This window comes from Hemitrygon akajei, chromosome 16 (assembly GCF_048418815.1).
Source record: "Hemitrygon akajei chromosome 16, sHemAka1.3, whole genome shotgun sequence".
Taxonomy (NCBI): domain Eukaryota; kingdom Metazoa; phylum Chordata; class Chondrichthyes; order Myliobatiformes; family Dasyatidae; genus Hemitrygon; species Hemitrygon akajei.
Genome location: NC_133139.1, coordinates 77,244,505 through 77,271,782, shown reverse-complemented (window position 1 = coordinate 77,271,782; position 27,278 = coordinate 77,244,505). Strand labels below are relative to the sequence as shown.

Sequence of the window (27,278 nt, the reverse complement as noted above, 5' to 3'; positions counted from 1 at the left end):
AGTTCCTTCAGCTCCACCACGTCGGTTCCTGGGATGAGGCTTTCCATTCCAGGAATTCAGAGATGTCCTCCTTCTTCAAGGAAAGGGATTTCCCTTCCTCCACTATTAATCCTCCCTACTGCACTTCCGTTTCTACACTCAACCCATTGCCCCATCACCTTCAGGGATAGAGTTCCTGCTGTCTTCACCTGCCGCCCCATGAGCCTCTGCATCTAACACATCATTCACCACAATTTCCACCACCCTACCACCAGAGACATCTTCACCAACCCCCTCCCACTCTCCACTTTCTGCAGGGATCACTCCCTGCCTGATTCCCTCATCCTCACTAACCTCCCTCCCGGCAAAGAACTCTGCAAGCGACAGAAATGTTACACCGGCCCATTCGCTTCCTCCCTCACCTCCATTCAGGGCCACAAACAGTCCCTCCAGCCGAGGCAACGCTTCACCTGTGAAACTTCTGGGGATTTCTACTTTATCTGGTGCGTCCGATGCAGCCTCCTCTACCTTGCCGAGACACAATGTAAATAGGGGGTTTGCTTTCCATCCGCCAAAAGCAGAATTTCCCAGCGGCCAATAATGTTAATTCTGATTCCCATTCCAACATGCCAGTCCATGGCCTCCTCTTTTGTCATGATGAGGCCACATTCAAGATGGAGAAGCAACACCTCATATGAATTGAATTTGAATTGACTTTATTACTTACATCCTTCATATACATGAGCAGTAAAAATCTTTACATCTCCATCTAGATATGCAATGCGCAATTTATAGTAATTTGTAATAAATAGTATGTACAACATACTATTCAATATAACATAGAAATGCAGTTGTATCAGTGTGAATTAATCAGTCTGATGGCCTGGTGGAAGAAGCTGTCCTGGAGCCTGTTGGTCCTGGCTTTTATGCTGCGGTATCATTTCCAAGATGGTAGCAGCTGGAACAGCTTATGGTTGGGGTCCCCAATGATCCTTTGGGCCCTTTTTACACAACTGTCTTTATAAACGTTCTGGATAGTGGGAAGTTTACATCTACAGATGCTCTGGGCTGTCCGCATCACTCACTGCAGCGTCTTGCGATTGAGGGAATTCTATCTAGGTAACTCCTAACCTGATGGCATGAACAACAATTTCTCCTTCCGGTAATTTTTCCCCGCCCCTTCGCTCTTCTTCTATCCCCCACCCTAGCTGCTCACCTTTTCCCCTCACCTGGCCATCACCTCCCACTGGTGTCTCTGCTTCTTCCCTTTCTCCCATGGTCCACCCTGTTCTCCAATCAGATTCCTTCTTCACCTTTCCCACCCACCTGGCTTCACCTATCATTGTCTAGCTTGTCCTCCTTCCCCCTCCCTCCATTTTTTTATTCCGGAGTCTTCTCCCCGTCCATTCCAGTTGTGATAAAAGAGTCTCGACCTGAAACATGGACAGTAAAGTTTATTCATTTTAGTAGAGTCTGCCTGAACTGCTGAGTTTCTCCAGTACCTTGTGTGTAGTTCTAGACTGGAGTCATTGGTGGGCACTCGATTGCACAATGTAACTTCCGACAAGGTGAGATTAGTTAGCATAAGCGGTAATGACCCATCACTTGCGGGTGAGATCAATGCCCTTTATACACACGGTAATAGGGATAACTATGACACAGTCATACAAGCCTCCCCCCCCCACCCATACCACATCTCCAGATGACCCTGTAATCTGTGAGAACGATCAGGCATCCTACAAGAGGGTGAATCCACAAATGAGATCTGGTCCACGTGGAATACCTGACCAAATACTAAAAATCTGTGTGATCCAGCTTGCTGGAGGTTTTACATAGTCAGTCTCATTTCTGTGGCCTGACGTTCCCAAAAGGCATGTGCCCATGAAAGGCTTGGTCACCTGCCTCATTAACTACTGTCTGATTGTGCTTATGTCGACCACGATGAAGTGTTTCAAGAGGCCGTTCATGATGCAGATCAACTTCTGCCTCAGAGATTACCTGGATCTGCTTTAGTCTACCTACCACCCAAACAGTTCAACAGCAGATCAGATTAGATTAGGTATATTTGTCTGAGTTTCTCCAGCATCTTGTATGCGTGATTCTGTATGCATACATTTAAACATACAGTGAAATGTGTCATTTTGCTCCAACAACCAGCACAGTCCAAGGACATGATGGGGCAGCCCGCTGATATCACCATGCTCCTGGCGCCAACATAGCATGCTCACCGCTTACTGACCTGTACGTCTTTGGAATGAGAGGGGAAACCAGAACGTCTGGAGGAAACCCTAGTGGTGACAGGAAGAATGTACAAACTCCTTGGTAGGAATTGAATCACTCTGCCGTGGACCACCTGGACAGCAGAAACTTGTACATCAGCCTGGTATTCATCACCTGCAACTTGGCATTCAACTTAGTATTCATCAAGCTTCAAGCCCGCTCCTCTGTATCTCCATCCACAACTAGATACCTGACTTCTTCATTGGCAGACCGCAACGAGTGAGGATTAGTAATGTCTCCTCATTAGCCATCTACACAGATGTGCCTCAGGGTTGTGTTTACACCCCTGCTCTGCTCCCTATACCCATAACTGTATGACTAAGCACAGCTCCAGTACCAAATGTAAATTTGCTGCTGTCATTGGACAGATCACATGTGGTGATGAGTCAGGTGTGATAGGGGCACCCTGTTGAGTGGTATTTCAACCTCAGCTCAATGTCAATAAAACTAAAAGGCTTCAGGAAGGGGAAGCAGGGCAAATATGCAGCAGTCTGTATTGGGGGAACGGCAGTGGAGTCAGGAGCTTTAAACTCCTGGGAATTAACACATTGGATTCCCGGCACACAGATGCAATCACACACTGTCTTTAACATTGTGGTTACGGAGGTGTGGCTTGTCACCGAACACTCTAACGGACTTCGACAAATGTACTGTCGAAAGTATCCCGATTGATTGCAGCACAGTCTGGTGGAGTACTTCAGATGCACAGGAACCTGAAACAAATAGTGGACTCAGCCCGTACGTCACAGGCACCTCCCAACTCAGCATCAGTAATATCTACAGGAGGCACTGCCTCAAGAAGGCAACATCTATGATCAGTGATCCCAACAATCTGGGCCATGCCATCTTTACGCAGCTCTTATCAGGCAGGAGGTACAGAAGACTGAAGTCCTACATCATCAGGTTCAGGAACAGCTGCTTCCCTTCGTCCATTCAGCTCCTAAACTGACCACACACCCCTAATCACTACACTATTACCACTTCAATGGCTTTGCACTAAAATTGACTTTGCTATTTTGTTCTAATTGCATTCTTTTAGTGAAAAGTATGTACATGTCAAATTTCTGTTTTTCATGTGAGTACGAAAATATGTTGCTGCAGCGTGCAAGTTTTTCATTGCACCTGTGTAGGACAATAACCTTGATGAGGGATAGAATGGGTTGTGTGCACACACGTGGACCATTGATTTATTGGAAGGTGGCAGGGGAGCTATGCAGCCTCGATCGTGCCGAGGATTAGGCCTCAAGCCGCGGTGTTGCCTGCTTACAGCCACCCAGGAGAGAGGCATGGGAGTCAGTGTGCCCCACCGGAACACCGGGGATGGTGGAGTGTGGTGTTCAAGCTGGAGTGGGTGCCGCCCCCCAGTGTTCGCTCAGCAGAAGGCAAGCCATATTGTGTTTGCAACATTCTTTGACTATAATTTTTTGTGTGACTGTATTTTACTGAAATCTTATGTGTTATACATGCCATGTGCTGTGTGTAACAGTTTCCCATTTCAGTCTGCTACAGCTGAGAACCTCAACTATATCTAAGGTCTGCACAGTTAGTAATATCGTTTTAAGGCGATTTAAAAATTTATTGGTACTCAGTCGATGTAAATCGAATGGTCCCTGATCACTGGCGCAGACAGCAGAAGAGACAATGCCACGCTGATTTAAAAGTTCATCTAAGGAAGCTTGGCCTTCCACTCCCAATACCGACCATCTTACTGGCAAATATACAGTCGCTGCTAAATAAAATAGAAGATCTTCAATAAAATTGAAGATTGAAGATCACTGCACCAAAGGGACATTGGAAGCTGTTGCATTTTTTTGTTTCACAGAATCTTGGTAACCTCCTGCCTTTCTGGATGCAGTGATACAGCTTGATGGTTTCACAATGTACCACCAAGATAGGATGCTGAGTCCTTCAAAGGAAGAGGAGGCCAAGTATGCTTTATGATCAACTCCCTGTAGTGTACAAACGCTGTGGTTCTGTCCTGGTCCTGCTCATCCAACCTGGAACACCTCGCAATCAAGTGTCGTCCATTTTATCTGCCACAGGAGATTTCAGCCATCATCTTGGTAGCTGCGTACCGCCCACCTCAGGCCAGAGTAAAACAGGCTCTGGATGAACTGAGCAACACAACAAACTGGCATGAAACAGCACATTCTGAGGCCTCCCCACCATCTTGGGGGATTTTAACCAGCCCAGCTTGAAAAAGTCTCTAATTATTACCAACAAATCATTTGTAGTACCAGAGGAACCAACACACTGGACCAGTTACACCACCAAGTGTGCTTACTGTCCTATTCCATTCCCACACGTTGGAAAGTCTGATCACCTGGCTGTACTTCTACTCCGTGAGTATAGGCAGAGACTGAAGACTTCAGCACCAGTAATGAGGACCAAGAAGTTATGAACAAGGGATAATAGCGTAGTGGGGGAATTAAGGGTTATGGGGAAAAGGCAGGTAGGTGGAGAAGAGTCCATGGCCAGATCAGCCGTGATCTTATTGAATGGTGGAGCAGGCTTGACAGGCCAGATGGTCTACTCCTGCTCCTATTTCTTATGTTCTAAGGGTCATACTGGACCACTTACAGGACTGCTTTGAATCAGTGGACTGGACTGTATTCGGGGATTCATCCTTGAGTCTGAATGAGTACACCACAGCTGTCACTGACTTCATTAAAAACTGGTGTGGATGAGTGTGTGCCTACAAGAACATACCCAAATCAAAAGCTGTGGATGAACCAGGAGGTTCGTAGTCTGCTGAGAGCTAGATCTGCAGCATTCAAGTCTAGCGACCTAAGTCTGGACAAGAAAACCAGGGATGACTTGCGGAGGACTAGCTCAAAAGCAAAGGAACAATTCCAAACAAGGTTGGAGGCGGAATCAGATGCACATTGACTCTGGCAGGGTTTACAGGCCATTACTTCCTACAAAGCAAAACCTAACAACATCAATGGCAGTGACGCTTCACTCCCAGACTCCCTTGTATGCTCACTTTGAAAGGGAGAGTAAAGCTCCAGCTATAAGGATCCCTGCAGCACTTGGTGACCTTGTGATTTTTGTCTTAAAGGCCAACATCGGGCTGTCTTTCAAGAGGGTAAACACTCGAAAGGTCCCAATGGAGTCCCTTGTAGGGCTCTGAAAGTCTGGCTGTAAGTGATGGGTAGGTGGTGGGGGGGGGGGGGGGGGGAGAGAGATACAAAGGCTGCAAACAGGATAACAATGGGACTATTGTTTAAAGAGGGAATAGGAAAGGCAAACTAAGAAGGGGCGAATCATCCAGTGTCTTTGGAATATACATCAATGATTGGAACTTATTTGAGGGAGATAAATAGATATGTTTTATTTGTCACATGTTTAGTAGATTACAAATGACATGAAAATTGGCAGTTTGATGTAGAACTGGTTTGGGTGAGTACAAAGTAGCGAACAAGAATTAAATCTAAACTCAAGAGATCCTGCAGATGCCGGAAACCGGTTAGTCAGCATCTATGGAGAGGAATAAGCAGTCAAAGCTTCAGGTTAAGATTCTGCATCAGGACCGCAAAGGATGAGAAGAGAAACCAGAATAAGAAGGTGGGGGTGGGGCAGGAGACCAACTTGATTGGTGGAACCAGCTGGGTGGGGGAGGGAGGATGAAGTGAGAAGGTGGGAGGTGATAGGTGGAAGAGGTAAAGGACTGAAGAAGAAGGAATCTGATATGAGAAGAGAGTGGACCACGGGAGTGGGGGGGACTAGAAGGAGGTGACAGGCAGGTGAGGAAAAGAGGAGTAAGAGGGGAGCCACAGTGAGGCCGTAGTCAAAGAGCAGCAGAGACCACTGAAGGAGAGCAATAAGAGAGGGTCTCACTGAACTCCAATCAGAGAGAAGATTTAAACTTCTGGGCAGGTATAGCTCGAAGAAACTTCGCAGTGGTGCAGCAAATGTTGAACACAAGACATTCTGCAGATGCTGGAAATCCAGAGCAACAGACACAAAATGCTGGAGGTACTAATAGTGTGAGATGATGCACCTGGGAAGGGCAAACGAGGCAAGGAAATGCATGCTCAGTAGTTTAAAGAACAGGGGGTTTGGCTGAATGTACATCAGGAAATGTACATTTAAGATTAAAGTTAATTGGTAAAAGGATTAGAGGCAATTGAATGTTGTGGGGGCGGAATGGCCTGATGGGCCGAAAGGATGATCGCGAAGTGTATGTGTGTGTGTGTGTGTGTGTATACCTCAATGTGTCTGTCTGTTGTCTGAGAGTGTGTGTATAAAAGGCAGAACAAGTGCTACACCTGCCCTTACACTTCCTCCCTCACCACCATTCAGGGCCCCAGACAGTCCTTCTAGGTGAGGCGACACTTCACCTGTGAGTCGGCTGGTGTGGTATACTGTGTCCCGTGCTCCTGGTGTGGCCTTTTATATATTGGTGAGACCTGACACAGACTGGGAGCCCGTTTCGCTGAACACCTACGCTCTGTCCGCCAGAGAAAGCAGGATCTCCCAGTGGCCACATATTTTAATTCCACATCCCATTCCCATTCTGATATGTCTATCCATGGCCTCCCATACTGTCAAGATGAAGCCACACTCAGGTTGGAGGAAGAACACCTTATATACCAGCTGGGTAGCCTTCAACCTGATGGCATGAACATTGACTTCTCTAACTTCCGTTAATGCCCTTCCTCCCCCTTCTTACCCCATCCCTGATATATTTAGTTTTCCCCCTCCTTTTTTCTCTCTCTTTCTGCCCATCACTCTGCCTGTTCTCCATCTTCCTCTGGTACTCCCCTCCCCCTTTCTTTCTCCTGAGGCCTCCCGTCCCATGATTCTTTCCCTTCTCTAGCTCTGTATCCCTTCTGCCAATCACCTTTCCGGCTCTCAGCTTCACCCCACCCCCTCCGGTCTTCTCCTATCATTTCGCATTTCCCCACCCCCTCCTACTTTCAAATCTCTTACTATCTTTCCTTTCAGTTAATCCTGACGAAGGATCTCGGCCCGAAACGTCGACAGCGCTTCTCCCTATAGATGCTGCCTGAACTGCTGCGTTCCACCAGCATTTTGTGTGTGATATCAGAATCATGTCAACTGTTAGCTTCTCGAGCACTCCCACTTTCGCCAAGTACTATGGTCTCCAGGTCAATAGTGAGTTTTGCCAGTGGCTCAGAGTTCCAGTCACCATGGTGTTTGGTGACTGTAGTCAACATCAAAATAGGGGCATATTTTTTCTTAATTAATGACAGTGAGCTAGCAGAATCTAAAAGAGCTTCAACAGGCTTTCCATTAACTTTAACTACTATAAACATAGGCTCTTTCTCCTCACATTCTGCTTTTTCCATGACCATACTCAGTCATTATCACCATCATCAGGGTCTCCCTCTTGGTACATAGCACAAACTTGACAATTTCCAGTTTAAGATGGTGCTGGTGAACCTCAGCAACTTCTGGCCGGTGGCTAATCACACAAGGTAATTTACTATATACATTGTTAACCGCTCTTTTTCTGGTAACCGATTATCACTAACAATAGCCTGTAATGTCCCTTTGATCGATTTAAGCACCGGGTAATCAGAAAGGTCAGGTACAGGCCAAATGGAGCCAACGGGGTCCAGGCCCCAGAACACATTGAAGTGACCAAACCTGATCTTTGGGTGGCAATTTAGGTGCCAGGCCAGATTGAAAAGGTCAGGGTTTCGGGCCCAATACAAGGGACTGGCCAGTTCAGCTCACTGCTTTGTGACTACTCAACTCTGCTCTGAACTAAGGGTCTGGGGACAGATTCTCTGTGGACTTCAGTACAGAAGCTATTTGCTTGCATTTATTCTTTGAATGCATTGTATTTTTCTGCACTTTGGGTGTTCAATGGTCTTTTATGGGTTCTTTTGGGTTCCTTTGTTTCATGGCTGCCTGTTATGAGACAAATCTCAAGATTGTATACTGTATATACACTTTGATAATAAAAGTGCTTTGTACGTTCGAGCTCTTGAGAGAACTTATGACCTGGCTGCTCACAATGATAGCAAATAAAAGTCTTAGAAAAAACTGCCAAAGGTTCTTTTGCCCTCGTTTCTCCAATTCTGCAGTTACCCTGAGATTCCCTTGGAGGTTAGAGTACAGTCGGCTCTCCTTATCCACGGGGGATTGGTTCCGGGACCCCTCACGGATACCAAAATTCGCGGATGCTCAAGTCCCTTATTCAACCTGTCTCAATGTGGTGGACCTTAGGACCCAGCGGAACCCCAGACGTTATTTAACCTGTCTCAGCGCGGTGGACATTAGGATCCGGCGCCAAAGCTCTGAATGTGCAGTGTTTCTGTTCACGAAAATAATCACGATCACGATTGAAAATAAAGTGGAAATAATAAAGCGATCGGAAAGAGGTGAAACACCATCGGCCATTGGAAAAGCATTAGGCTACTTCGGTCAACGATCGGAACAATTTTAAAGGATAAAGTGAGAAAGGCTCTGCCCCAATGAAAGCTACAATTATAACTAAGCAACGCAGTGGTTTAATTATTGGGTTTTTGATCCTCCACATCAACCCGGCACGGTGGAGAATGCACTCGATAGCGATCTGTCCTGAGTCCCAAGAACTTCCGTTCCTGAGCCCGGCACTGAAACATACGTTCTTAAATGTTTTATATGCACAGAAAGGTAAAATATATACTATATACTAAGACAAACAGTTGACTAACTGACACTAAACAATACCAGATGTACCTGTTCCGACTTACTTAGTAAGAGAACTTCCGATTTTTTTCGATCCTGATGCACGATAACCCACACACATCCTCCCATATACTTTTAAATCATCTCTAGATTACTTGTAATACCTAATACAATGTAAATGCTATGTAAAATGGTTGTTATACTGCATTGTTTAGGGAATAATGACAAGGAAAAAAAAGTCTGTACATGCTCCAACAACAAGTGCTGGAAGAGCACTTCCGGGTCTTCGCGATTCGCGGCTGGTTGAATTCGCGCACGTGGAATCCGCGGATAAGGAGGTCTGACTGTATCTGTTGCTTTGCAACTAGCCACGATAGCGCCCTCTTGCAGGTGCTGAGGTACTGCAGTGCAAGCCAGGCTATAATGAGTCCATCCGCTGGCTCTTGCTCTAGGACCCATGTTTTGGTGTGTGGAGGAAGAGCCTGCAGCAGCTGCTCCAGAACAATGGCCTCACCATTCTCCTACTTGGACCTCTGCCCTGGTCAAATCCATCGGCAGTGGAGAACCCTCAGGTGATGATATGCCTCAGTGGGTGACACCCCGGCAGCAGAATACTGGAACGGAAGCATTGACTTTAGGTTTCCGCTGAGTTATCAAATTTAGCCAACTGCTCCTCCTTCAAAGCAGGATAGTTTTTGGACTATTCTTCATCTATTGCATTGTAGGAGTCAAGAGCCTTACCCATCAATAGTGGCACTAGCAGGCTCCGGCCATTACGCCAATCCGGGACATCCTCTTGAACCTGAGGAGATAGTTTACAATTCTGTCACCTTGTTGATAAGACGGCATTGCAGCATTTCCTTCCTAAAAGCATCATCTCTCCTCTGCTGGGCAGACAAGAAGTCGCTGAACAGATTGTCCAGGGAGAGTTCAGAGGTGGTGCCACTTGAAGGCCCTTGTGCTTCTGGCCTGAGTTTGGCTCTGGGATGCAGATCTTCCTCCTCTGAGGTCTCCGCTGTTTCCCAGGGATCTGCTTTATTCCCCGCCTCAGGATGTTTCCTGACATGGGACCACAATCCCACTCCGCTTCAAGTTAAACGCTCCTCTTGCGACTGGCCATCCCACTGCTGCCACCGTATGTTAAAAACGTGTTATGACTAAAGAAAAAAATGACTGGAGTCACTTAGCACATTAGTGCAAGGGTGTTTTTTGGGTTTGTCAAAAATCAAACTCTCAGAAATTAGTGAAAATATTGAAAACTGCCAATATTTACAAAAATATTTCTACCAGAACACACAATAATAGCTCCAAACTTTGTCCAGCATGAACTCCTGGCCACTTCTATCTCTCTCTCTCTCTCCTACTGAGAGTGATGATCCCTGTTTATTACAAAAATAAACAGAATATTTTTGTAATATTTTCATATTACAAAATAAACAATGATAGATAGATAGATACTTTATTCATCCCCATGGGGAAATTCAACTTTTTTCCAATGTCCCTTACACTTGTTGTAGCAAAACTAATTACATACAATACTTAACTCAGTAAAAAATATGATATACATCTAAATCACTATCTCAAAAAGCATTAATAATAGCTTTTAAAAAGTTCTTAAGTCCTGGCGGTAGAATTGTAAAGCCTAATGGCATTGGGGAGTATTGACCTCTTCATCCTGTCTGAGGAGCATTGCATCGATAGTAACCTGTCGCTGAAACTGCTTCTCTGTCTCTGGATGGTGCTATGTAGAGGATGTTCAGAGTTATCCATAATTGACCGTAGCCTACTCAGCGCCCTTCGCTCAGCTACCGATGTTAAACTCTCCAGTACTTTGCCCACGACAGAGCCCACCTTCCTTACCAGCTTATTAAGACGTGAGGCGTCCCTCTTCTTAATGCTTCCTCCCCAACACGCCACCACAAAGAAGAGGGCGCTCTCCACAACTGACCTATAGAACATCTTCAGCATCTCACTACAGACATTGAATGACGCCAACCTTCTTAGGAAGTACAGTCGACTCTGTGCCTTCCTGCACAAGGCATCTGTGTTGGCAGTCCAGTCTAGCTTCTCGTCTAACTGTACTCCCAGATACTTGTAGGTCTTAACCTGCTCCACACATTCTCCATTAATGATCACTGGCTCCATATGAGGCCTAGATCTCCTAAAGTCCACCACCATCTCCTTGGTCTTGGTGATATTGAGACGCAGGTAGTTTGAGTTGCACCATATCACAAAGTCCTGTATCAGTTTCCTATACTCCTCCTCCTGTCCATTCCTGACACACCCCACTATGGTACCTTAAATAGAGTATACAAACAATATATACACATCCCCATTACTAAAGGAGTGGAATATTCTCCCTTGTATGGTGGGAAAGGCACCATAGAGCCAACACGAGTGCATCAGCTCAGTTTAAGACCCATCATGAGAACGTACCAGGGAAGACATTGAAAAGCATTCACTCAGCGCAGTGACAGCAGAATGGCAAGGGTGTGTGTGTGCGCGTGTGTGTAAAAATGTGATTGTGTAAGGAGTATGCTTACCGAGTGCTCTCCATTATATATATACAATTATACGGTACAAGTCAAGAGCTGTGATGTGGCATTAATCTAAGAAGTTCATATTATTATGTTTTATAAACTTTGAAGCTTCAGAATTATTCAAATGAAGACACAAGAATCTGGGAATAAGGGTCCAGTTGGTGTTTATTTTAAGTGAGGGCTGCACATAACAAGTGGTTGTGTGATGACATATGCAATTAATGTATTTTTACATATAACTCATAATGAATTTTTTAAATGAACAAGAATGCTTAATCAAACAATATATGTACAAGATTACTCCAACATTACTTAAATATTTAATTAACAACATATTTCGCTGTCTGGCTTTTTTTTTAATTTTTTGAGATATAGCATGGAATATGCTCTTTGAGCCTTGCCACCCAGCAACCTCTGATTTAATCCCAGCCTAATCATGGGGCAATTTACAATGACCAATTATCTACCAACTGGTACGTCTTCGGACTGTGGGAGGAAACCAAAGCACCTGGAGAAAACCCATGCAGTCACGGGGAGAATGTACAAGCTCCATACAGACAGTGGTGGGAATTGAACCCCGGTCTCTGGTACTGTAAAGCGTCGTGCTAATCACAAAGCAACCGTGCTGCACAAACAGCTTCCTTTCTGTGCCATGAACTTCCACAATGATAGTATAGCAGATGGATGATTTAACAGTCCAAGGTGTAAGGACCTTCCAATCTGACTTGTCAAAAGGCATGGAGTAAAACAGCACAGAAAGCAGGCTTTTCAGCCCATCTTGTCCATGCCAAACCAGTTGTTTGACCGAGCTAGTCCCATTTGCCTGCATTTGGCCGATATCACTCTAAATCTTTCCTATCCATGTATCTTTCAATGTCATCATTGTACCTGACTCTACCACTTCCTCTCGCAACGCCTTTAATATACACACTATCCTCAGTGTAAAAAGGTTGTCCATCAGGTCCCTTGTTACTTTGAAACTATGTCTGACGAAGGGTCTCAGCCCAAAATGTCAACTGTACTTTTCCTATAGATGCTGCCTGGCTTGCTGCGTTCCACCAGCATTTTGTGTGTGTTGCTTGAAACTATGGTCTCTAGTTTCGGGCTCTCCTTCCCTGGGGGAAAGGATTGTGACTATTCGCCTTATCGATCCCCCTCAAGATTTTATAAACCTCCTAAGATCACCCCTTAATTTCTATGTTCCAGAGCCTGTCCAGCTTTACCATATAATTCAAACTCTCCAGTCCTGCTAACATCCATATAAATCTCTTTCCAGTTTAATAAAACTTTTCTATACAAGGCAATCGGAAATGCATGAAATGCTCCAGATGAGGCCTTGTCAACACTTACATTCTACAGTTGTAACATAATGCCCCAACTCCTGTACTCAACTTCCTGACCAATGAAGATAATTGAATTGACTTTATTTCTTACATCCTTCACATACATGAGGAGTAAAAAATCTTTGCATTACGTCTTCATCTGAATGTGCAAATTGTAGTAATTTGCAATAGTATGTACAGTAAGATGTACAACAGAACAGTCACTACAGCTTAGAAATACAATTGTGTCAGCATGATTTAATCAGTTTGATGGCCTGGTGGAAGTTGACCTGGAGCCTGTCGGCCCTGGCTTTAATGCTGCCGTACCGTTTACCGGTTTGTGGTTGGGGTGTCTCGGGTCCCCAAAGATCCTTTGGGCCCTTTTTACACACCTGTTGCTGTAAATGTCCTGAATAGTGGGAAGTTCACATCTACAGATGCGCTGGGCTGTCCGCACCACTCTCTGCAGAGTCCTGCGATTGAGGGAGGTACAGTTCCTATACCAGACAGTGATGCAGCCAGTCAGGATACTCTCAATGGTGCCCCTGTAGAAAGTCTTTAGGGTCTGGGGACTCATGCTGAACTTCTTCAACCGTCTGAGGTGAAAGAGGCACTGTTGTGCTTTTTTCACCACACAGTCGGTATGTACAGACCAAGTGAGGTCTTCGGTGATGTGTATACCAAGGAACTTAAAGCTGTTCACTCTCTCAAACCCAGAGTCATTGATGTCAATAAGGGTGAGCGTGTCTCCATTCCTTCTGTAGTCCAAAACCAGCTCCTTTGTTTTTGCGACATTGAGGGAGAGATTGTTTTCTTTGCACTACTGTGTCAGGGTGATGACTTCCTCTCTGTAGACTGCCTCATTATTATTTGAGATAAGGCCAATCAATGCAGTATTATCTGCAAATTTAATTAGCAGATTGGAGCTGAAGGTGGCGACACAGTCATGGGTGTAGAGTATAATAAGTGTGTAAGGGTGCTAAACATGCCATGAGGTTAAATGGTTTAGGTCTGTATTCCTTGGAGTTTTAGAAGAATGAGGGGTGACCTTATTAAAATATAAGGGAACTAGATAGGGTATATGTAGACATGTTCTCGCTTGTTGGAAACCTCTTAATCCAAAAGGGCTCCTGGTGCAGTGACGACACCACAGTGATTGGCCTGATCAGAGGGGCTGACAAGACGGCCTACAAAGACGAGGTCCAGCACCTGGCCGCGTGGTGAGTCGACAACAACCTGGCCCTGAACACCCAGAAGACCAAGAAGATCATTGTAGACTTCAGGCATGCTAGGAGCCACATTCACCTCCCCATTTACATCAATGGAGCTATAGTGGAGCGTGTATCAAGCTTCAGATTCCTTGCTGTCCACATTTCACCTGGTCCTTGAACTGTTTCCTGCGGAGCATCAAGAAAGCTCACAAGAAAGTATCCCAGGATACTGATGGACTTTTACTGCTGTACCATTAACAGCATACTCACCAACCGCATCTGTGTGGTATGGCAATTGTCCTGTATCGGACCGCAAAGCATTCCAGCATGTGGTGAAAACTGCCCAGTGGATTATCGGCACCCAATTGCCCACCATTGAGAACATCTACCATAAATGCTGCCTGGGCAGGGCGAAAACCATTAGCAAGGATGCATTTCACCCTAACCTTGGACCTTTTACTCTCCTCCCATCCGGTAGCCTCTGCTCCCACACCAGCAGACTCAGGAATAGCCTCTTCCCTGAGGCTGTGACCTGCTGAACCTCACATCACAGCACTAAACACAAAGTACACTGCAGATGCTGTGGTCAAATCAACACGTACAAACAAGCTGTAGGAATTCAGCAGGTCGGGCAGCATCCGTGGAAACGTTGACTGCTTGTTTCCACGGATACTGCCCGACCTGCTGAGTTCCTCCAGCTTATTTGTACAGCGCTAAACAGTATTGGACCCATATTGTACTGTCTCTGTACTTTTATATTTGTATGCTGTAACACTTTTTCTTTGCAGTTATTTTGTAAATAACACTATTCTTTACATTTCTGGTTAGATGCTAACTGCATTTCATTGGCTTTGTATCTGTACTCAACAATAAGGTTGAGTCCAATCTAATCTAATCCCAATCCCCCATGGCTCTGTAACTGATCTTCCCTCAAAATCCTCTCAAAAAGTAGAGCCTGATTCTGCTTCCACATCCCCACTGGATCATGAATTCTGCTTTGCCAAAATTTTAAACTGATGCCCCCAACCATGGAACGACTTCCTTTCATTTCTTCAGCTCATACCAGTCAGAATTTTGAGCAGATCTATCAAATCCATTGCTCGAAGGAAAACAAACCCAATGTTTCCCTATAGATAAAATGCATTATTCCTGATCCATTCCATTAAGATGCTCCCATATCCCTGCTGGGCCTCCCTATGCCTGGAGGCCAGATCTGGGTGATTCGCTTGCCACGCTCCAAATAACTCCAATGTACCTTCACTGCTTTTATACTAAATGTCTATTTACAAGCCCCTGGTTCCTGTTTGCTTTACCAGTGACTATCTCAATTGAAAGCCCCTTGATGGAGTTTTGCATAAATACACAGAGGTTTCTTTGTTCCTGGACTGGAGCAAACAGTCCATATTATCAGGAATATTCAGGGACAAGTTTAATGCATATAACAGCCAACCACCACGTCACAGAGGGGCTGCATTTCTGGAAAGCTGCCATCTTGCAATATCCTTAACCCATTTTAATGCAGCAATGTGGTTCTTCTGCATGCCGTATAAGACCAGAAGACATAGGAGCAGAATTAGGCTATTTGGCCCATCGAGTCTGTTCCACCATTTTATCATGGCTGATCCACTCTCCCTTTCAGCCCTGATTTCCTGCCTTCTCTACATATCCCTCCATGCTGTGACCAGTTAAGACTCTATCAACTTCTGCCTTAAATATACATCCAGACTTGGCCTCCACAGCTGCCTGTAGTAAAGAATTCCACAGATTTACCACTCTCTGGCAAAAAAAACCCTCATCATTTCTGTTCTAAAAGGATACCCCTCTATTCTGAGGCTGTGTCCTCTGGTCTTAGATTCTCCCACCATAGGAAACATCCTCTCCACATCCACTCTATCAAGGCCTTTCACCATTTGATAGATTTCAATCAGGTCACCAGCATTCTTCTGAATTCCAGTGAAGACAGGCCTAGAGTCATCAAACATTCTTCATATGTAAAGCCGTTCAAATCTGGAATCATTTTTGTGAACTTCCTTTGAACCCTCTCTGGTTTCAGTATGTTCTTTCTAAGGGGCCCGATTCAGCTCATAATATTCACCAGTCCTCTTGAAATGAATGCTAACATTGCATTTGCCTTCCTCACCACAGACTCAGCCTGCAAATTAACCTTTAGGGAATCCTAGAAAAGCACTCCCAAGTCCCTATCGGCAACAGAATACTGTGGGAAGAACGCAACATTTGTTGGCGGAAAGGAATGGTTGATGTCCAAACGAAACCCTGCATCTCCATGAGTCACTGCTGCATGCCCCACCTCTTCTCTGAAAGCCTCGTAGATCAGGGAAGAGTTTAAGAAGTGAGAATATCAGGGAAAGGGACAAGATTCCACGACGGGTTCAATGGAGAAAAGTGGAGTTGGAGTTCAGCAGGTAATGGGGTTAAAATGTGGCTAATTGGTGAAGACACAGCAACCTGCTGATGCTAGAAAGTGTGGCAACAAACAAGATATTGGGTGGACTGAGGAGCAAAATGGACAGTCAACATTTTGGGTCGAGATCCTTCACCCTTTACACTATTGTCACCCTCTATGTTTCAGTATAAGGAAGTGAAGGGAAGGGGTGGAGCAAAGGCAGGCATGTGATGGGTGGACGCTTGTGTGGAGAGATGATAGGCAGATAGAGGAGGCAAGAATGGAAATAGTAACAGAAACTGGGAGGGGAAGGGCGGAGGCGACAAAGGACTGCCGATGTTGGAATCTGACAAGAAAATGAGACTCGGGAATAAGAGGAACTGGGTAGGTCTGGACAGAGAAACGGGACAGAGGGGGAACAACAGCTGTTCCATCTGAGGGGAAGGGGATTAAAAAAATGGAAATAGAGGAGATGCAGCACAGTCTCCAAATATTGTGGGGGGGAGAAGCCACTTTTTCTAAAAATGGACTCCTCAGATGCTCCAATTGGAAGGAAGTAGTGAAAGGGGTTACTTTAAGGACCTGGCACTGGCTACTGTGCACTCTCTACGATACAATGCACCAAATATGCCCCTCATACTGTAGGTGAAGAAACTGGCATCACTGCAGTAAGGCAGCGGTTTACATGTCCTCGGATTGGATGGAGTATGGCAGAGGACTGACCCAGCTGTGACTGCAAACCCAATCGACATACCCAAATCTTATTGCCCCACGACATGCAGATGCCAAAAATAAAAGCAGGCAAAATTTGTTCCATTTGCATTTTGCTTTAATGTATTTCACACACAAATTCAATAAGACCAAATGTTATTCTGCACCTCAGATTCTTGGGTGGTGATTTACGAACTCCTTAAGGGGAAATTTCCACAACCTGAACAGCCATAACACAGGGTCTCCTGCATTGTGTAAATGGCTTCTGCCTATTTAACTCGCCTGCATCATACAGTAAAACTCAGATAACCCACCATTTGACTCTTCAGAAATTCTGATACGTACCAGATATTTGCCACTCACTGGGGACCGAGCTTCTGAGCTTCTTTCACCACCGTCCCTCCCCCTCCTGATTCACTGGTCCCTGTGCTCACCTAGGAATCCAAAAAATGCAAATTAAGATTGCGCTGCAGAAATAATAGCTTCTAGTAGTCCAGATCTATTAATTCAGAATCAATATCCCAGGTGTGCTTGATTTAACTGGGTTTCTTAGTTTCCTCCTTGTTGGTGATTTCTAAATTTCAAATTTTAATGAGCACATAATCGACAATGTCAACTGAATGAAAAGTTGTAATAAGGCATTCCTTCAGATGAGACTTTAAAACAGGGACCTGTACGTGTTTTTCCAGGGGCTTAAGCAGCTCCTAATGTGCACTTTTTCCTTGTATAATTCAGAGTCATTCTGTTGCTGGCAGGCTGTCCACATCCAAGAAAACAGAAGCAGGAATTGACTACCAGGCCCCACAAGCTTGCCCTAACATTGAATGTGATCATCGCTGATCTAAGTGCTAACCTCAGCTTCTGTGTGAATTCCCCACAGACTCCAGAAAATACAAACCTGGACTGTCTAAACTCTCTTGAGAGGGCAAATCCCATCCCTTAAGACTGAGTATTCCTTGGTCAGCTTCCCCCCCCCCCCCCCTCCAATCCTTCTCCTTTGATTTTTGGAGGTGACTCCCTCACCGCCAATCGTCACTCAGTCTATAATTCAGAAAATGCACAACAAGCACTCAAATAAGTCACCAGTATTTTCGTAAATGGTATTAAAATATACACAACTGTAAGGTGCAACAGTTGCTACAAGTGAAGGAAATGAAACCAGTACTGCTGCCCCCAGAATCGAGCATATATGTGTTGGATTCTGATGTTTTGGAACCAAGATTCTTTTAGAAGCCAGGAATGAGGGACAAATCTTGTTGCTTCATGATCATTTTATTAAGAGTTGATAGAACGGAGGAAATTTCAATAGAGAGTGATCAAGAAAGTTAAGATTAGGTGGCACAGTACACTGTGGTTAGCACAATGCTTTACTATACCAATTCCCACCACCGCTTGTAGGGAGTTTGTGTATTCTCCCCGTGACTACCTCTGGTTCCTCTGGTTTCCTCCCACAGTCCAAAGACGTATGTGTTGATAGGTTAATTGGTCATTGTTAATTGTCCTGTGATTAGGATAGGGTTAAATTGGGGGTTGCTGGGCAGCATACTCCAAAGGGCCTATTCTGTACCGTATCTCGAAAAATATAGAACTAAGAAAATTAAGATGGTGCTGCTTGGTGTTTAACTATTTTATATCCATAGAGATAAAGGGCAATTCCATTCAAATTTATCGGTAAGAATTAACCAGTTAGAAAGCAATTGTTCAAATACTGCAGTACCATTAACCAATGAGAAAGCACTTTTTCAAATAATGCAGAACAAAGAAGATTCCAGAGCTTTTAGAATTATACTTTGGAAAGGACTAAAGGCATAGTAAACTTATATATTTATTTAAGAACTACTCACCCGCACCCCCTCGCTCCCAAACTCCACATCATTTCCCCTCCTTCCCATCCAATCATCCACACACCCACCACCTATCTCCTTCCCACACCCTCCCTCATCAACTTCCCACCCTCACCCAACCCCTTCCCCACATCCTACTTCCCTCCCTCCCAGCCAACTTCCACCCCCTGCCCGCCCACCTTCCCCTCATCCACCCCCTCCCCGCCTCCCTTCCCCTCATCCACCCCCTCCCCGCCTCCCTTCCCCTCATCCACCCCCTCCCCGCCTCCCTTCCCCTCATCCATCACCCACCTCGTCCTCAGACCATGCTCTGAACTCCCAGTTCCCTCAGAAAGTCCCTCTGTCACCCCTAGTTTGTTCGCTCTGATGTTCCCTCATCCACTCCCATCCTCCATCACCCTCCCTGTCCTCAGACCCCCATTAAACCCCTCTGTCACCCGTTATTTATTCGCTCCGGTGGTGTTCGAACGGGGTTTTCCCGCCAGTGGCCCCGCCGCTGATTGGACAAACAGGCGACGCTGAGAACGGTTTACGAATAAAGTTTATCGAAAGGGGAAATCGTTGGTGCTGTATTCTCGCGAGAGCGGCTGCGCTATAAATAGATGAGGTTGGCGGGAGGCGCGCAATGTGAGAGCGGCGGCGGGCGAAAGGAAGGTGGAGACTGTCCTCTGGAAGAGGAGGGGACCGGGCGGCGGATCGCAGGGACCCCGGGTAGCCAGGCTGCGTTAGGCACACGCTTCTCAGTTCTTTTCTTTCCCCCTCCTCCCCCCCGTTCGCTATGGCCAAAGTGCAGGTGCTGAACGTGGTGGTGCTGGACAACCCGTCTCCCTTCAACAACCCCTTCCAGTTCGAGATCACCTTCGAGTGCATCGAGGACCTGCCGGACGGTGAGGACAGGCGCGCGCCGGCCGCTCCGCCGCCTCTGATTGGCGCAGATTCCGTTTTTGTCAATGGAGCCGTCAGCGGCTCCGGCGCGCGCCCTCGGCCCCGCGGCTCACTTTATTGTAAATACTTTTCTGTTTAGATCTGGAGTGGAAAATCATATACGTGGGCTCTGCGGAGAGCGAGGAGCACGACCAGGTGCTGGACTCGGTGCTGGTGGGACCCGTCCCGGCCGGACGTCATATGTTTGTGTTTCAGGTACTGTGTGATCCAGGCCCGTCAGCACAAAATGCTGAGTGCATCAGCGTACCCTGGCTTTGAGCAATGTTCCGTGTTCGTAGCGCCTAACTGTTTCGTTTAGAGTTTGCGTCTGAAATATTCCTTTACTTACATTAGTGGTGTGGCTATTGTGATCTGTTTGGCCTGTGGGGATTGGTTTTGATTTAGATGCATTTACCAAAGTTTTATTGCGGACTACTGGTGTTGCTTACTGTGTATATGTTACTTAAACTGATGGATATTGGTATTTCTAGGACTGCCAGAAAAATAACACTGTGGTAACGTCAAATGAAGGGAATGATGCGAATTATTAACTGTTTCTCCCTCTCAATGCTGTTGAGGGCCCAAGTATTTCCAGCATATTCTATATTTGAACTTTTTCCCCATTGTTATTGGGGGACATTAATTCAATTCTGTTTCACAAATTATCAGACATGATTTTTATTACTCTGCTTCTGTCTTCTGTAATAGCCAGCAGTAGTTGTGTTAGGAGTTGCAGATTTGGCTCTTCCTTTAACTAGTATCATTTCAAAAAGTTTCTGACAGAACATTTATTCATGAGCTACATCTAAAAAGTGCTTCCAGTGTTGTCAATTTCCAATTTAGTGTTTTGCTGTGTTTAATATACTTTCATCTGTTGCTGTGAGCATGAAATTATTTGCCTGGTGTTTAATTGAAAGTTAAAGTTATAAAATTTGAACCTTTTTTTTGAATGGTAGTGACTTTGTTCCTTTACTCTGCTTAGCTGAGTAAACTGATTCCTCTTGGAACACTTCAAATTCTCTGCAACATATTAAATTTTCACAACTGCCTTGGCTTTGTAACTATCTCCTTGTATGAGATTTCCCCACTAATAGAAACATCTGCCCATGTCTCTTTGTACCCTTTGGACATTAATGACTTGTCTCTGTACCTCATGATGTATGCAGAATATGAATGAATATATATATATGAGGCTCCTTGGGTTCTGAATGGTTTGACTTTTGTAAGCTGACTTTGCACAAATCCCTCAATTCTTAAAACTGTTTTCCAGCTGGTAATGTCTCAAGTTGGTGGCTGGATACAGTGTATTATGTTCGTATGGGTTCCTTTTAATGGAGGAGAGAAATTGTGTGTGTGGCTATGATGTGATCAGCATAGAAAAGTTTTTGATTTGCAGAGAAATCTGTTTACAGGCTCCTGGGAAGGGATTCATTGCTTAAACTAGGGACTCGGTATTTCAAATGCGGATTTCTTTGTTAATATTATCCTTGGGTTCTTTATATCTGAAAAGTAACAATAATCCTTAATGCCACTTTGAATAGTTAGGTGAAATTTGTACAGTACTTTACACAGCAGGTTGAATCTTGCAAGCAATTTCAAATGTCCATCACTGACTTAGAATTCCCATTGCACAAGTTGAATATGCAGATTGCTTCATCTATGCCTTTTAGTGTTTTTCTCCAGCACCGTAGGCTTTGAAGTTCTAATCTGTTAGAAATCTTAGTTGAACTTCAGAAATATGGGATAGTTTAGAGAATTGTTGTACTGATCAATTAGTATCAACTTTAATTCTGAGTGTCTGACTTTCAATGTTTTTATATTTTCAATTTTTATGGTGTCCTACATTATTCAATAGAACTGCCCTATGCACCCTTTCCAGTATAAATTCTAATTCCAGTCCCCGGAGGTACTTTATCTGGAGTTGGGCAGTCCCATTTCAACTTGAACTTGATTGCTGATAGAGGCAGTGAATGAATGCATAGGGGGATTCTGACCTTGTGCTGTTAATGTGTAATGTTTAGATTTCAAAATGGTGGTTCAATTGAGGTGCTTTAGGCAACCATGCTTTCCCCTTAGGGGTGACCAGCTATAGCAGAAGATGGGTAGCTATTGGTTAAATACAGAATTTTCTCCCAAGTTTTGATTTTTTTTAAAACGTAAGCCAAGCAATTTAGACAGAAGCCATGTCCACGTCACACTTGGGCCCAGAGTGCTTTGTGTTGTATTTTCTGCCAGAAAGTAGGGGTTTTGCTTCACTTAAGGTAATAATTGTAAGTAGGGAATGTCACCGTGAATACTTAGTCTATTTGTGCCAGAATGTGAGGGTTTGTGGTTGAGTATTTGGGGGCTTTACTCAAATAGAAAACTAAGAATTGTTTTGCTTCCTGTCTGTCACTAGAAATGGCAAGGTGTTATGTTCTAAAGGTAGTGATATTTGAGTTTGGGTTGGAGGAATATTGTGATCTGGGATGTTCTGGCAACATTATGGGCTCAGCTTAAGAGTTACCACGGAGCTTGGGTTGTACTGCATTTTCACATTCTGAATTGAATAAAACTCTGTTCCCCTCTGCTTTTCCAGGCTGATGCTCCAAATGCAAGTCTTATCCCAGATGCTGATGCAGTTGGTGTGACTGTGGTGCTCATCACATGCACGTATAGAGATCAAGAGTTTATTCGTGTTGGGTATTATGTAAATAATGAATACACTGATCCTGAATTAAAGGAGAACCCACCAATGAAGCCAGACTATGCCAAAGTAAGAATGACATAAATTCATTGTTTTGTTTTTAGATTGAAAGCAAAATTGTAAGTCACTGCTTTAAAATCATTAAATGTATTTGATAGTATCCATTGGCTTGCCTTGATATTATCTGTAGGATTGTCCTTACTAATTCTATTGATCTTTGGCCTTCTGGACTACAAAATAAGTGAGCAGAGCTTGGAACAGTTATATTTTTGGTTAGACAAATGGCAGTGCTGAAATTTTTTATTAAGAACATTTCTTGATAGAAATGTATCCTGATGTGCTATACTGTAAATTTCATGCCCCACCTTTCTGTGATTGTTTATTACATCCCTCATTCATAGGATGATAAACTAAGAGATGGCCATTGAGTCTCAATTCCTTCTGGAGTAATCCGAGCATCATCTTTCAGGCTTGTTTCCCAAAAATGTTAGATGTTGAATGATAAAATGAGTTTCCTGTTTTGGGTAAAATAAAACTCAAATCAACTGTTTCCTTTTCATTAGGGGAACAGGTATATTAGGTCCAGTCTTACCTTAATATACTACCCAGGTCAACGATCAAGCCTTTTGCCATCTCAGATTTTGCTTTTTTAATCACTCGTGTTCTTTCGTTTTAATCGCCCTATTTACATGATGCCTTTCATTGTAAATGGACATTGTTCTTGTCAATGTCATTGTGTTCCTCTGTGTTCTAAACAAATGATTCTGAAGTTGCCACAGTGTTGAATACATTAATGACAGTTGCCTTGAACTTATGCCCATGTAGCACGATGGATAAATCTGCATTAACCTTTAGTGTGCAATTTATTGATGTTTGCTTCAGTGGAACAATGGGTTTTTTATTGTATTTGTACCCTTGCACCACTGCAGGTCCATTTATGCCTCCTTCGTCATACAGCTGCAGTAGGATATTTGTGTTATAGTCCTTCAAATTTAGTCTTGCCAAAGAAATGTGCCCTTTTCAGTATTGACCTCTGATTTTTGGCAGTGCTGAAACTTTAGTTGGAACAGCTCTTTCGAAATGAAGCCTTGGTGCACCTTTAGCCAAGTTCCTTATTACCAATGAATACTTCTGAAATGTAGTCAGAAAAGCAGCACAAAATGACTACACATTTATGTGGAACCCTACATTAACCCCCCCCCCCCCCCAAGTTTCTCGCTACATTCCCATCAACTCCAAGATCCATGACTTCTGTACACTAGAGACAATTTGCAGTGGTCATTTAGTAAACTACTTTGGGATGTGGGAGAAAACCAGAGCCAGAGGGAATCCAGGTCTCCGTTCTGGCAAATTAGCAGCTGTACTAGTTCTGCCACTACTGCTGGTGATGTCTTGGATCTTTTAATGTTCAAAGGCAGATTGGATGGACTTAGCTTCTGTCACAGTACTGTTAGAAATTTAGTCTCAAGATGTATCAAATACTTTGTTGACAATTGCTAGCCTGTCTTTGCATTTGATGGTTTTGAGTACATAAACACAACACAGTACTGACCCTTCAGTCCTCCATATTGTGCCTATCTTTAAGCCTACTCTAAAATCAATCTTAACACTTCCCTCCCACATAGTCCTCCATTTTTCTTTCAGCCATATGTCTGTGTACGAGTCCCAGTGTATCTGCCTTTACCACTATCCCAGCAGTGTTTCACACACAATCAATCTTTTTTTTTAAAAAAATTACCTCTATTCCCCCCTCCATATTTTTCTCCACTCTCCTTAAATAATTTCCTTGCATATTAACTATTTCCACAGGGTGGGGGGGGGGGGTTGGAGACACTGGCTGCCCACTTTATGCCTCTTGTACATCTCTATCAAGTTACCTCTCATCTTCTCCAAAGAAAAAGTCCTAATTCCATTTTTCCCTCAAGTCGTGCTCTCTAATCTCTGCAACATCAAAGTAAATCTCCTCTGCATGCTCGAGCTTCCATGTCATTCCTGGGTGTACTGTGTTCTGCTCTGGTTACCTCAAGTGTGGTCTAACCAGAGTTTTATAACACTACAACATTCTCTTGAACTCAATCCCCCAACTAATGAAGACCAATGCACCTTTGCCTCCTTAACCACTGTATCCACTTGAGTGGCTGCTTTGAAGGACCTATTGGCGTGAACCCTAGTTCTCTTCCTCCACACTAATAATCCACCCTGTACTCTGCCTTCAGGTTTGATCTTCTAAAGTGTATCACTTCACACCAAACTCAATCTGTCTTTTCTCAGCCCTGTTCTGCATCTTAATTGCCCATTGTAGTCTGTGACACTATCTCCACCAACCTTTGCATCATTTGTAAACTTACTAACTCTCTTCCCTTTCCTCATCCATATTATTTATAAAAATCAAAGGGCAGGGATTCTGAGAACTGATACCTGCAGAACATCAAAGGTCACAGATCTCCAGGCAGAATACATTTTGCCTGTTACCACCCTTTTGTTATGTGGGCAAGCCAATTGTTGCCTGACCTGCAGAGTTCCTCAAATATTGTGTTGCTTCATATATCCAGCATCTGCAGACTTCGTGTTTATGATTTGCAGCTCCATTGTGAAAACTCAGTGATGCCTACCCTGAAGAAGTATAAATCTCTTCAGGAATTCAGTGAAGCCCTCTGTTTCACCCCCCCCCCCCCCCCACGACTCTTCGACCACGTACTCACCCAGATCTGTTCCTTTCCCTGTTTCCCTTTTTATTCTGGCATATTCCCCCTTCTCAGTCCTGAAGAAGGGTCTCGGACTGAAATGTCAGCTGTTTCATCGTTTCTATAGATGCTGCCTGACCTGCTGAGTTCCTTCAGCATTTTGTGTGAAACCAGTTATGAATCCAGTCAGCCAAGTTTCCCTCTATCCCATGCCACCTGACTTTGAGTTTTTCACTGGGAACCTTGTTGGGCACTTTGCTGAAATCTAAATACATCACATCCACTTTACCTCTTCAATAAAATCAATTGGGAATATGAAACACAACCTGCTCCTTACAGCCATGCTGACCATCATTAATAAAACTATGCTTCAATAAATGCTCATATATTCTGTCTAAGAATTCCCTCCAGTAGCTTGCCCACCACTGATACAAGACTTGTGGGTCTATAATTCTGAGCATTACCTCTATTACACTATTGAAAAAAGGGTGGCAAAAGCTATTCTAACACCTTGATATGTTGTTCATTATAGATGCATTTGAATCAAGGCTCCTATAACCTTCTGATCAAATTCTTTAATTTTTCTGAAATGTGTGAATAGTCTAGTTATATCGTGTTATTTTGGTATGACAACTGAAATTTTAATTTTTCCCCTTTGCCCTCTAGCTCCAGCGAAATATTTTGGCTTCAAACCCAAGAGTTACGAGATTCCACATCAACTGGGAAGGTGTCAGTGAGAAAATGGAAGATATTGAAAATGTTGACCCAAGTTCGAATGCAATGCTTCCACCCAGCTGTACACCCCTGAAGGGACTTGGGGCAGGAAGTGGACTAAGTATAGTTCCAGAGAACTCCATGGACTGCATGTAAAACGATCTAGTGAATATACATTGAAGTGGACAAGATTATTTTTTTACCCAGGTTTGTTAGCTTTTGGAGTTAATTGAAAAGAGGGTTTGTCAGACTTCAGTGTCCCAAAAGAAGACGTTAAATCTACAGGAGAGGGCGTGACAAAGGTAGGGGCCAAAGTTTACTAATTCCCATTCTGGTTCCATAGCAATTGCAGTAATTGTAACGGCCAAAGGTGATCTATAGTGAGCTGGCTTCTGCCCAATGATAATGGTTATTGGTAAAATTCAGGTGGTGTCTGTTGTAAATTAGCCAGAAATGTATAACTACAGAACTTAGTTTTGTTTTTGCTGTGTAGGTCTGGAAAGGTTGGGGGTAGGGAGGGGTGGGAAAAGTCTAGTTTGTTAAATATGTTCAATGCCTTTTCTGAAATTGTCCACAAGCTGGCCATTTCCAGAGCTTCAGTTAACAATTGACTAGATGTGCTATTGCCACTTGTCTCACCAATGACTTCTGGAACTTTAAAAGGAAGTGGAGTTACTGGTATCCAGCAAAGCATTTCTACCTAATCCAAGCTGGGAGTTTAAACTAACTGTAAGAATGCCATTGTCCAGCATAAATGTTTTCAGAATCTCAACACGAAAACTATTTTGTAACTTTTAATATTGTACTTTGTAAATTGTGATCCAAACCTGCCTATGACTGTAGGACAGGATAATGAAATGTTTAAATTCAAAAAAATATAAGCTTTATAAACATTGGTTTTGAAAACACCATTTTTTTACAAATGTTAGTGATGTAAAAATGTATTGTATTGCTTTGCCTGAATAAAAGCACTTGTAAATGCAGTTGCCTGATATTTTTACAATATTCTATTTTTAAAACTTATTTACAGGTAATGTGGAGTAGGCCTTCTAGATATAATACTATGATGCTGTTTGTTTTTTGGTATTCTTTTAAGGGAGCATTCTATTTGGTTGATCATCAGATAATTTTGGGTAATCCTGATGTTTTTGTGATTTAAGTGATGCTGTTAGAATCTAACCCCTTGTTATCCAGATGTGAGCACATTTTATTGTCTGGTAAGTATACTTGTGCAAATTTTGTCTATGAAATGACAATACTAAACTGAAATACTTGACAATGGCATTATAACATTCTTAAAAACCTGCTTGGGTCTTTAAAGAACTGCAGGAGGA

General features: G+C 43.8%; 1 protein-coding gene and 1 long non-coding RNA gene across 2 annotated transcripts; one reads left to right on the top strand and one right to left on the bottom strand.

Annotated features, from left to right (window-relative positions):
- Positions 1-713: 713 nt before the first annotated feature.
- LOC140740210 (uncharacterized) lies at positions 714-19,551 on the bottom strand. The gene is made up of 3 exons (XR_012101811.1): positions 19,374-19,551; positions 17,438-17,526; positions 714-1,412 (listed from the first exon to the last, which is right to left on the bottom strand). It is a non-coding gene; the product is annotated as an uncharacterized lncRNA (long non-coding RNA).
- A 14-nt stretch (positions 19,552-19,565) lies between these two features.
- LOC140740208 (histone chaperone asf1b-like) lies at positions 19,566-26,927 on the top strand. Its single transcript, XM_073069251.1, has 4 exons — positions 19,566-19,823; positions 19,961-20,076; positions 22,439-22,615; positions 25,897-26,927. Exons 1-4 carry the CDS (start codon positions 19,715-19,717, stop codon positions 26,098-26,100), a joined length of 606 nt encoding a protein of 201 aa, XP_072925352.1. The 5' UTR covers positions 19,566-19,714; the 3' UTR covers positions 26,101-26,927.
- The last annotated feature ends 351 nt before the right edge of the window (positions 26,928-27,278 follow it).

What these genes read in the sequence shown, in the direction of transcription:
- LOC140740208 (XM_073069251.1), top strand. Translation starts at nt 19,715, where the DNA reads ATGGCCAAAGTGCAGGTGCTGAACGTGGTGGTGCTGGACAACCCGTCT. An exon ending in CATCGAGGACCTGCCGGACG is followed by an intron (nt 19,824 to 19,960) that starts GTGAGGACAGGC and finishes TTTTCTGTTTAG; the next exon opens with ATCTGGAGTGGAAAATCATA. An exon ending in TGAAGCCAGACTATGCCAAA is followed by an intron (nt 22,616 to 25,896) that starts GTAAGAATGACA and finishes TTTGCCCTCTAG; the next exon opens with CTCCAGCGAAATATTTTGGC.